The 12,418-nt window shown below is 42.8% G+C and overlaps 1 protein-coding gene across 5 annotated transcripts in view; it reads left to right on the top strand.

Annotated features, from left to right (window-relative positions):
- Positions 1-5,864: 5,864 nt before the first annotated feature.
- Positions 5,865-12,418, top strand: part of KIF23 (kinesin family member 23) — a 42,885-nt gene continuing 36,331 nt past the window's right edge. Inside the window, exons 1-3 of one of the 5 annotated variants that reach the window (XM_036306049.1) lie at positions 5,865-5,981; positions 9,079-9,148; positions 11,612-11,740. In XM_036306049.1, coding sequence (XP_036161942.1) covers positions 5,968-5,981; positions 9,079-9,148; positions 11,612-11,740 — 213 coding nt within the window. In that variant the 5' untranslated portion in view covers positions 5,865-5,967. The remainder of the gene's footprint in view (positions 5,982-9,078; positions 9,149-11,611; positions 11,741-12,418) is intronic. The other 4 variants (XM_036306016.1, XM_036306036.1, XM_036306027.1 and 1 more) reach the window with 4 other exon arrangements.

The following is a 12,418-nucleotide window of genomic DNA, read 5'->3' on the forward strand; positions in this document are numbered from 1 at the left end:
CGATGAATGATTCTCTCTCATCGATGTTTCTATCTCTCCCTTCTGCTCTGAAACCAATAAAAATGAATTTTTTAAAAAAAGAAAAGAAGCCTAGTGAAGGAATAGGTGAGAGTGGATGACCACTCTGGTAAGCTTATATTTGAGAAGAGACTTGGTTGATGGGCAGAAAGGGGCCAGCTGTGCCAGCGTGGGGGGAGGTGTATCTGGCCAAGGTAGCAGGAATTGCAAAGGCCAGTAGGCACTTGTCCTATTGGATGGATGGAAACCTGGCCACTGATGCCTGATATGTATAACATCCAGAAGATGTCTGAATGACTTGATTTTTTTGAAGAACTCTGCAAATTTCTCCTGTTCTTCCTGGGAGATTGCGAATGGGGCTTTCCTATGTCCCATGGGTACTTGTATGAATGCTTCAAGTCTGTAATAAACGTACTTCAGACAAAGAGAGTTGTCACACATATTCTCTTCATCTCAGCAACAGATTTCTAAAGCTGGCTTATATTTTGCATCCTACAAGGCTCAGTGGATGAGCATCAACCTATGAACCAGGAGGTCACGGTTCGATTTCTAGTCAGGGGACATGCCCGGGTTGCAGGCTCAATCCCCAGTGCGGGGCATGCAGGAGGCCGCCATTCAATGATCCTCATCATTGATGTTTCTATCTCTCTCTCCCTCTCCCTTCCTCTCTGAAATCAATTTTTAAAAAAATTTCTTTTTAAAAGTAGTGCCGGGGCTGACCGGCAGACCCTGAGCGACGGATGAACAGATTGCTCTGACACACGTTTCTGTGAAAGAGAGGGCTAAGGCACTACTTGGCTATCGCCCCCAAGTAGCCCTGTTCGCCTGCCTCCTTTGGCTTTTATTCAAACAGCTTGAACTCAATCTCTAGATACAATCAGCAGGGTAAGTATCCTTGAGAAAGTACAGTATATGCTTCCACAAGGTCAGGTCTTTAAAGACTAAACATAGAGATTCTAGCAAAACATCCCGGGGGACCGGACTTGTTCGGAAAAGTCAAGGTAGGGTCCCGCCTTCGGCAAGGTCCCCCCAGAGGCCCCCGACCGTTCGGAGAATCCTCCTTACATTCATCCAAGTCCCGTGCGTCCCCAAAAAGAAGCAGTGACAGAGTCCATTATTTTTTAACATAATTTCTTCCTTAGAAAAATGTTGCCAAATAGGACAAAGAATCCCCAGGTACGTTTTAGCCTTCCCCTTTTGATATTTATGCAGCTCTAACAGAGAAAACTGCTCCTGTTGTCCACAATACATGTACTTCTTTGCTCAGTCCTAGAATGTACACAATGCCGTTTCAAAATTACTGACCTATGTCTGAAAAAAGCCTACTGATTAGAATTCAATGTAAGTTTCAAGATCTTTCTGTCTTCAGCCTGAGGGCATAAAGTAAATAGTCTTCATTACTTGGGTTAGTTATAGCCCCTTTCTGTGTATGTTATTCACTTATTTCTTTTTTTATTAATTTTACAGCTTCCCCCCAAGCTTCGTTTTATTAATTTATTTTCTGAGAATATAAAACACTGACTTCCAATCATTCATTTTATAAATGGCTTGGGAATGTGAGATGCTGGTTCCAAGACCACTGAGTGAACAGCAGGGCTGGGGAGAGGACTCTTTCCCTTGGGTGTTGGGGGTACCAGCTTCCACAGTGGTCCTGTCTCCATTTTACCACCTTCCGTCAAAACTCTGGGCTTCTCCAGGTCTGGTCATTGGTGTTCATTAGGGTCCTGTAGCTGGACTTACTTAGGTAGCTGGTTGGATTTATTATGGCTTCAAATTTGTGTAGTGTCAGCTCCTTTTCAGTGATTTACATAAGACCCTCCCAGTCCAGTCTGGCAGTTTCTTACAAAGTTACACTTACAAAACCAGTCATCCCATCCAAGAGAAATGAAAGCACATGTCTACATAAAGACCTTTACACAAATAATTATACTAGTTTCATTCCTGATCACCAAAAAGGGGAAACAACCTAAATGTCCATTAAACGAATGAATGAATGGTCATGCATTCATACAATAGAATACTACTGAAATAAAAGGGAACACACTCCCAGTACATGCAACACATGGAAAAACCTCTAAAGCATTATGCTGAGTTAAAGAAGAAACGTTCTGGAAAAGACAAAACTCAAGAAGTTAGGAAAGTGATTGCCAAGGGCTTGAGGGTAGGGGACAGTGATTGACTTCAAGGGAATTTTTTGTTTGATGGGAATCCATAATAATAAAAGCACAGTACGCTAATTAGACCAGATGTCCTTCTGGACATCCTTCCTTCCTGACAAAGCCAGGCAGGGGAGGAGCCCCTTGCACGAATTTCGTGCATCAGGCCTCTAGTTTTATATATTTAATTGTGGCAATGGTTACAGGATGGTATATGTTTGACAAATATGTAGACAGTTCAACTAAGAAGGTTAAATTTTACTGTGTGTAAATTATACCTTAATAAATCTGACTTTAAAAAACAAACACTCAGCATACCAATTCTACTCTCTCTTACCCTCACCTCTGGTCTGGATCTCTAATTCTAGGGGGAAATGCAGCTCTTTTACTGGTTATGGGAGCCCTCTGGGGGAAAAGATTAGGATGTGTTAGGTGTGAGGTACCTGTGGGACACCCTGAGAAATGATATAATGAATTGGCATTTCAAAGAAAACTAATAAGCCAGAGAGCTTAATATGGATAGAAGTGAGGGAGGAAGAAAAAACTGGCCGGAAAAAAAGCTGGGGGTGGTGCAATTTAACTAGGTCCTTGACTGGGGTTTTCTTTAAAAGGGTGGATTCACTCATTCCCTCTCAACATTTATGGAGTAGCTCAATTGTTGGACACCGGGGTGCAACAGTGCCATCTAGTGATAAGATGTAGGGATAAGATGGAGAAGAGACTAATAAATAATGATTGTAAATTGGGAAGTGAGTGCCAAAGCAAATCAGCAGGTGTGGTGACTGGGAAGTGCAGGGGACCAGCATCCAGAGCAGCGTAGATGGCAAGAGACCTGCTGAGAACTTCGGATAAGGAGACATTGTCAGAGGAAGGGAAGAAGGAGAGCTTGACAGCAAAGGTCAGCATGGCTGGAGGTGGTGGTGCAGGGGTTAATGATAGGTGATGAGCTTGAAGAGGAAGAGCCTTGGGGCTCCATTGGGGTTCTGCAGCCATGGGGAGCTACTATAGTTTTACAAGCACAGGAGTGGCATGATCAGATCTGTGATTTATAGGGGCGCTGGCTGCAAAATGGATCCTGGATGGGAAGGTAGTAGCCAGGAGGCCTATTAAGGTAATGGTGAGATCATGCAGGTGACCGATGGTAATGGCCAAGGGAAGGAAGAGAAGTGGAGAGGTTTGAAGGCTATAGGTAGAACTGTCAAGATTCGGTAATTGAATATTGGAATAGAGCGGGGAGGCAAAAGTCAAAGACGGTACCTTGGACTCTGGTTTGGGTGGGTGGGTAGATGGTGATGTCATCCACTGAGGGGGAGCAGGTTCAGGGGAAGAGATTAGGATGTGTTAGGTGTGAGGTGCCTGTGAGACACACAAGTGGAGAATTCATAAGGCAGTTGGATACATGAGTCTGGAGCTCAGAAGAGCAAATGTGAATGGAAGGTGAAGCCCTGGGCATGGTTGGGAGTGCCTGAGGAGAGGGACCAGCTAGTAAACCAGGTAAAAAACCCTAAGTCACAACATTTAAGGGAGAAAAATATAACTCAAAAATGAGGCTAAGAAAAATGGTCTAGAGAGCTAGGAAAAAAAACACACAAAGGCATAGGAAGAAATGAATGAGAAATATTTTTTAGTGCTATTAAAAGGTCAAGTAAGATAAGGGTGGGGAAGGGTCAATTAGATTTAGCATCAGGGAGGTGGTAATCTTGGTGAGAAGAGTTCCAATGGAGAAATTGAAGCCAAAACCAGACTGCAGAGTAACTACGAAGTAAGCCAGCAGTCCAGCCCAATTCCTAAATAATACAGATTCCAACCTCTCATTTGATTACAAAAAAAAAAAAAAATTCTAATGATCCAAAGACTTAAACATAAAAAACAAAGTAATAAAAGCACTAGAGCCCTGACTGGTTTGGCTCAGTGGATAGAGTGTCGGCCTGTGGACTGAATGGTCCCAGATTTGATTCCGGTCAAGGGCATGTACCTTGGTTGCGGGCACATCCCCAGTAGGAGGTGCGCAGGAGGCAGCTGATTGATGTTTCTCTCTCATCAGTGTTTCTAACTCTCTATCCCTCTCCCTTCCTCTCTGTAAAAAATAAAAATAAAATAAAATAAAAGCACTAGAGCCAAGCAGGTATGGCTCAGTGGTTGAGCATCAACCTATGAAACAGGAGACCATGGCTCGATTCCTGTTCAGGGTATATGCCCAGATTGTACGCTTGATTCCCAGTGGGGGGCGTGCAGAAGGCAGCTGATCAATGATTCTCTCTCATCATTGATATTTCTATCTCTCCCTCTCCCTTCCTCTCTGAAATCAATAAAAATATATTTTAAAAAAACACTAGAAAATATGATATTTAAAAAAATTATCTTAGTTGGAGAAGACTTCCTAGTATGACACAAAACACAAGACAGTAGAGAAAAGTCTGATAAATTTGACTCTCTTAAATATTTTTCTAAGCTGTCACAAAACAACATAAATGAAATAAAACCAAATTATAAACTATTAAACTTTTTGAACTCATATTTTGGATGAGGACCAGTTTCTTTAATATATTTACAATTCAATAAGGAAAACTAACAACTCAGTAGAACAAGGAGGCAAAGGAGATGAACACTTCATAGAGAAGAAAACACAAATGGCTCTTGAACATAAAAACAGACACCCGACCACATTCAACATAAGGGGGGAAATTTAAACCACATCGTGATTTTTTTTTCACCTATTAGATCAGCTTCGTTGTCTGATAATTGTGAGAAACAGGCACTGTCATACACGCCTGATGGGATTGTACATTTGGACAACCTTTACGGAGGACAATTTGGCAATACTGCCCAACATTACCCATGCGTATACTCTGACACAGCAATTATGCTTCTAGAAATTTACCCTCCAGATTTACTTGCATTGTGTAAAATTATGAATTCACTGTAACTATGTAATGGCAAAGATTAGAATCATTTTTGTATAGAAAAACATGGGCTAAGGATATTACATTGTGTCTATCCTTACCGGTGTCTGATCCTGTAGGAAGTTGAGGAAACGGGACTAGAGTTCCATGAGAGCACAGATATAAATGTATCTTGGATAGTCACCCGTTAGGGGCAGAGATCAGAATGAGAAAGGATCAGTTCATCATAGAAAAGAGTGGTCTGGACGTTCTGAGGGCCAAAATTTATTCATTTCTGTATGCCCAGGATCAAACATTGGTATATAAATGAAAGAGCTGGAGAGCCCAGGAAAGGTGAAGAAAAGAGAGAAAGGAAGCCGAAATGGTGTGGTGATACGAAAACCAGAGAGGGAGTCGGAGACTGCGCTGGGCAGAAGAGAACCCTCCTGGGCCGGAGCGACAGTGCAGACTTCTGAATCAGACCTGGATGTGCTCCGCCTTTGGGCGTCTCGTGCTGTAGGAAAACAGACCTTCAGTTTCCTTATCGGACTTGGAGGGAGTTGTATTTCACATCTAAAGACCCGGCTCCAGCGCTGCCGCGTAGACGCCCAGACTCCCCGCACCCTTTCCGCGTCAGTCTCCCAGGAGACCAGCGGCACTTCCGGCAGAGCAGGCGCGTCCTCGGAAGCCCCGCCCCTTCTCAGTGGGCGGCGCTGATTGGCCCGTTTGAAATGTGCCGGGCGCAAGCTCACCTGGGCTCGCCGTCGCGCCGCCCGGCTCCACTGAGCGCAGCGCTTCGGCCCCCGCGTCCGGGCTTCCGCGGCGCTGCTCTGCGACTCGCCGTCCCCGCCAGGCTTCCCCGTCCAGCCCGGTGTCCGCGTGCGCGTCTGGGCAGCGCGGAGCTTGCTGCCATGATGAAGCCAGCGTGAGTACGGGGCCGGGAGCGGGCCGCGGGGATGGGGCGGGCGTCTCCTCACGCCGCGGACCCTACATGCTCCATGGAGTCGGGCGCGGCGCGGGGACCCGGCCGGGGAGGTCGGCCCCAAGTCGGGGGAGTGGGGAGGCTTGTGCCATGCCGCCGGTTCCCGGTAGCTGGGCCGCCCCCGCCAGGCCTTTCTGAAGTCGCCCCTTTCCCTCCTGGCCGCCCGCGCTCTCAGGCGGCATTTTGCCGAGTTAGTGCGGGTCGTGTCGTGGGTGGGGTCGAGTGTTGAGCGCCGTGTGGGGGCCGGTTCGGGGGTCCCAGGCCCTGGCTTCGTGAGCGCTGCGGGCGTTCCCCCTGCCGGCGCCGGGGCCTGGGGCCGAGCCCAGCCCCGGTGGAGGCGGGTGGCTTCACCCGGTCCTCCGGCCGCAGACGGACCCGCCCACATTCCTCGCTGCCTCGGGGACTTGCTCCGCGCAGCGCAATTCCCGGACCGCTGCTGGGCAAACAGAATTGTGCAAGGAAGAGGGTCGGTGTTACCATGATTACCGTCATCTGCAAAAGGCAGCTTGGTTTTCTTAAGAGGCAAAGCTCAAAATCCTTTATCTTTTCTTAAAAACGTTCAATGTTAAGTAAACCTATCACAATTATCTTGCACTTAAAACACTAATTTGCTTCTTTTCATTTGGGAAAATGTTGAGAAAATAGTTTCATAATCTGTAGCCAAAGCCAATCATTTCACGTGATTTTAGTGGTAAGTGTTCAGCCTGTAGATAAATTGGAGTGGGGGGGGGGGCAGGCATCCTAGAGAAATAGTGAAATAAATCAGAACAGCTTTTTCTGTTGTCCCTACTGATAAAATTTCAACTGGGTAAATTTTAAAATTTTATGGGCTTTTACTCAACAGTTCGTGAATTGGGGCGGGGGGGGGGGGGGGGGTTCCTCATTTAACAGCTAGAAAGACCTGAGGAACTACATACAAAATGGGAGACTTTTTTTGCATTTATTTTTTAAGTTTTATTTTATTGTTTAAAGTATTACAAATAGTAGTAGATATGTCTTCTTTTTTCCCCATTGACCTAAATCCGGCCTCTGGTACATGCCCTCACCACCACCACCCCACCCCCAGTGTCTTGCGTTCATTGGTTATGCTTATATGCATGCATACAAGAGACTTTTCTAGGCTGAAAGGGGCAGGAAGAAGCAAAGAGCAAGCACCTTCCTTTGAGGGACCACAGGGATCTGTGAAGGCGTTTACCTCATTGATGCTGACTGAGAAATTCCATACTGACTGGCTGAGATTGTATTCCTGGGAGAGACTAAACTGCTATTAGGTATTAAGTCTTGGTTTGGTGATGTGGGCTTAGCACAGGTGGCTCCATTTGAGGCCTGTTGTGTGCATTACATTATTTAAGAGCAAGAAATTGCAGTTTGGCGACCACATTTTGTTTGGGGGACAAAGGATGATAGGTTTTAAGAATTCAGTGACCTTGAAAGTATAGACATAGGGAGAAACCAAGATGGCGGCATAGGTAAACACCGGAAATTGCTGCCTCCCACAACCACTTCAAAAATACAACTAAAAGACAAAACCGACATCATCCAGAACCACAGGAAGGCTGGCTGAGTGGAAATTCTACAACTAGAAGGAAAGAGAAAAGCACACTGAGACTCAGGAGGTGCAGAAGTAAAGTGCAGAGGTACGGAGGCTCGAGCGTGCGGAAAGGGGCTGGCAACGGAGGACGCCGGTGTCTTTTGCAATTCAGTGATGAATAGCAAGAACCTACAACCAAGATTACTTTACCCAGCAAAGCTATCATTCAGAATTGAAAGTCAAATAAAGAGCTTCACTGATAAGAAAAAGCTAAAGGAGTTCATCACCACCAAACCAGTATTACATGAAATGCTGAAAGGTATCCTTTAAGAAGAGGAAGAAGAAGAAAAAGGTAAAGATACAAATTATGAACAACAAATACACATCTATCAACAAGTGAATCTGAAAATCAAGTGAATAATCTGATGAACAGAATGAATTGGTGATTATAATAGAATCAGGGGCATAGAACGGGAGTGGACTGGCTATTCTTGGGGGGGAGAGAGGTGTGGGGGATGCAGGAAGAGACTGGACAAAAATGCACTTATGGATGAGGACAGTGGATGGGGAGTGAGGGAGGAGGGTGGGGTGGGAACTGGGTGGAGGGGAGTTATGGGGGGGAAAAAGAGGAACAAATGTAATCTGAACAATAAAGATTTAATTAATAAAAAAATTATGAACAAATACATATCTGTCAACAAGTGAATCTAAAAATCAAGTGAATAAAAAATCTGATGAACAGAGTAAACTGGTGAATATAATAGAACCAGGGGCATAGAAAGGGAGTGGACTGACAATTCTCAGGGGGGGATAGGGGTGTGGAGGGTGTGGGAAGAGACTGGACAAAAATAGTACACATACAAATGAGGACAGTGAGGGGGTAAGGGCAGAGGGTGGGGTGGGAACTGGGTGGAAGGGAGCTATGGGGGGGAAAAAGAGGAACAACTGTAATAATCTGAACAATAAAGATTTATTTTAAAAAGAAGTAAAAAAAAAAAAAGAAAGTATAGACATAAACCTTGATGAAAGAATGGATTCCTCCACATGTTTTTATAATTTATTGAAGTTAACCACTTGTCAGTCTACCTTGGGCAATGGCTGTTGGTGCAGCGAGTGTGCTTGTGTACACACATAAATGTGTTTTGAGGTAAGTGGTCATTTATCATTAGAATTTTCAAACTTGTAGTGCCTCTGTAAAATTGTCACTCAAGAAAATATCCCAGCTATTTTAACTATAAAGTAGGTACATTTAGTACCAAAAATGTCTCCTAAACCAAATTTTAATTATATTTGGATTATGCATGCCACAAACACTACTAATGCAATTTATTATTATTTTTTTAATGCTATTTATTCTTGTGTTAGTTATTTAGGGTGTAGTGTTTTGGAACTGCTCAGGAATAATTTATAAACCTTGGAAGTTTTTCTCTGTATGAATTATAAGTGAGGTTTTTGAATGTTAGTGCTGAACTGAAATGTTTTGTGTGGTTTTTTTTTATCTCTGACCAGGAGGACTAAAACACCCAGGAAACCTGTAGGGAAGAAAGGATCCCAAACGAGTCTTAAAGACCCAGTTGGGGTAAGGTCTTCCTGTGAATTTGTGTGTGTTCTTTCTTCATTCCTTTTATGTCTTATGTGTATGCTTGGAATGGATGGAGATGTGGAAGTGGAGTCAAAAGAACATTTAGTTAAAAGAACTGTACTAAATTGCTTAAGGCTGGTTCCAGCTTTCTAATTTTGTTTCTACATATGATTCATTAGTTCAGAAAAATGAAATTTTTAGTTGTCAACTACATGCTATAGTTGACTATAACTAATTATAATTTGAAGAGTTAGATAATGAAAAATATTCAACTATCCCAGAGAATTCTTCATACTCTGTAAGATGGGAGAAAACTTTCTGCTTGGACGAGCATCCTCTCCCATCTTCTGGACCAGTGGTCGGCAAACCGCGGCTCGCAAGCCACATGCGGCTCTTTGGCCCCTTGCGTGTGGTTCTTCCACAAAATACCACGTGTGGGCGCGCACATACAGTGCGATTGAAACTTCGTGGCCCATGCGCAGAAGTCGGTTTTCAGAAAGGAGATAGACGAAACAAGTATATAAGACGAGTGTGGATGGGAGAGTTGGAAGGGGTCGACCTCAGTGAACTACCTCAATCAGATTAAGGACGTTTTTAGCAAAGGCCAGCTTAGGAGTACCCTAATTAAGTTAATAACAATGTACCTACCTATATAGTTTAAGTTTAAAAAATTTGGCTCTCAAAAGAAATTTCAATCATTGTACTGTTGATATTTGGCTCTGTTGACTAATGAGTTTGCCAACCACTGTTCTGGACTGTAACACACCAATTGATGGCACGCTTCATGAGGAAAGCCCCAAACTCCATACTTTATGGGACCAAGTTTAAGACTGATATAGAACAGTTTAATTCAGTCTAATGACTATTCATAATTGCATGTACTTCACTAGTTTCAGGCTTTCAAAAGCAGGTGATAGCACTGGACGGTGTGGGTCAGTGGTTGGAGCGTCAGCCCATGTACCAAAGGGTCGTGGCTTTGATTCCTGTCACAGGCTCATACCTTGGTTGCAGGTGATGATCCCTGGTCCTCCTGGTCAGGATGCAGTTGATATCTCTCACATTGATGTATCTCTCCCTCTCCCTCTCTTCTCCCTCCCTCTTTAGTTTCTAGAACAGTGATGGCGAACCTATGACACGCGTGTCAGAGGTGACACGCAAACTCATTTTTTTGGTTGATTTTTCTTTGTTAAATGGCATTTAAATATATAAAATAAATATCAAAAATATAAGTCTTTGTTTTACTATGGTTGCAAATATCAAAAAATTTCTATATGTTACACGGCACCAGAGTTAAGTTAGGGTTTTTCAAAATGCTGACACGCCGAGCTCAAAAGGTTCACCATCTCTGTTGTAGAACATCAATAGAAACAATATCCTTGGGTGAGGATTAACAGCAACAACAAAAGGCAGGGGGCAAACATAGGACTGTTGATTTGCTCTGGAATATTTTATTTTCATTTTTAAATATTTTTTAATTGATTTTAGAAAGAGGAAGGGAGAGGGAGAGAGAGATAGAAACATCAATGATGAGAGAGAATCATGGATCGGCTGTCTCCTGTACACCCCCTGCTGGGGATCAAGCCTGCAACCCGGGCATGTACCCTGACTGTGAATCAAACTGTGACCTCCTGGTTCATAGGTTGATGCTCAACCACTGAGCCACCCTAGCCGGGCTGCTCTGGAATATTTTAAATCTCCCCTTCACTGGTACTGGAATGTGTCTCTTGGTCTGAGGGAACCACATACTCTGCACATAGAGCTAAACAGTTTTTTCTCAACACTGTCATTGATTAAGAAAACCACATTTCAGATCTTGCATCTACTTATGTATACATTAAGTGTTAAGCTGGCAAGTTTTAATTGACATTCAGTTCCAAAGAATTTGAACAGATTTTCAAATAATGCTCATTGTGTGATATGTTATTGATTTTTAGAGTTTTAAATTAGTAGTATAACTTTATTAAATTTGTGCCAATACAATACTGAAAAGAAGCTTTGGGTTTGATACTTTTGTTACCAAAATGTTTTAGATTTATGTGCATTTAAAATCTCTCATATCACCTGGCTAGTGTTTCTCAGTGGTTGAGCATCGACCCGTGAACCAGGAGGTCATAGTTCGATTCCCATTCAGTACACATGTCTGGTCAATCCCCATTTGGGATGTGCAGGAGGCAGTGATGATTCTCTTTCATCACTGATGTTTCTATCTCTTTCTCCCTCTCCCTTCCTCTCTGAAATCAGTAAAAATATACTTTAAAAATAAGTAATAAAATCTCTTATATCATATCTAATATCTGTATTTAACAGTCTTGGGTAGCAATTTTCATAGCTCTAAGTTTATTATATTGATCTCTTAATTTAAGATACCAAATATTTGTTGAATGGATGAATAGGAAGCTTAAATGAAAAATCAGGTAAAAAGTCAACTTTTGTTCTTCAAATACTTCCTTGTATTTTCAGGTATATTGTAGGGTGCGCCCACTGAGCTTTCCTGATCAAGAATGCTGCATAGAAGTGATCAATAACACAACCGTTCAGCTTCATACTCCTGAGGGGTACAGACTCAACCGAAATGGAGACTATAAGGAGGTACTTCCTATTGAAACCAAGCTGTTTTTACTTGATATGTTCTTTCCTGAATGGCTTTTTTATTTTTTTTAATTTAACAAAATTCATGTGTTTTTTAATTTTTTTTAAAATATATTTTATTGATTTTTTTACAGAGCGGAAGGGAGAGAGATAGAGAGTTAGAAACATCGATGAGAGAGAAACATCAATCAGCTGCCTCCTGCACATCTCCTACTGGGGATGTGCCTGTAACCCAGGTACATGCCCTTGACCGGAATCGAACCTGGGACCTTTCAGTCCGCAGGCCGACGCTCTATCCACTGAGCCAAACTGGTTTCAGCTGTTTTTTAATTTTTTTTGAAAGACTTACCTACTTCGCTGTAACCACCATACCTAAAGTTTTTAATTCCTAAGATATTCAGGCACACCTTTGGTATACTGGAGTTAGAGAATTGCTTTCTAGAAGATAATTTAATGTATGGGATATTTATTGCTTCTTAGAGGATATGTTAGGGATAGTTTAATGTGGAATGATATATGATCATGCTAGGAACAGACACAAAATTTCATATGTGGAGATTGAAATAACATTTAGTAGGCATTGTACACTTGTACCTACCTCTTATGAAGTGTTTTTAGTAAAATGTGCAAAATGAGTTCAATTCAGTTTAACAAACACATTGTGCTAAGCTTGGAGGG

This window comes from Myotis myotis, unplaced genomic scaffold, assembly GCF_014108235.1.
Source record: "Myotis myotis isolate mMyoMyo1 unplaced genomic scaffold, mMyoMyo1.p scaffold_m19_p_1, whole genome shotgun sequence".
Lineage (NCBI taxonomy): Eukaryota > Metazoa > Chordata > Mammalia > Chiroptera > Vespertilionidae > Myotis > Myotis myotis.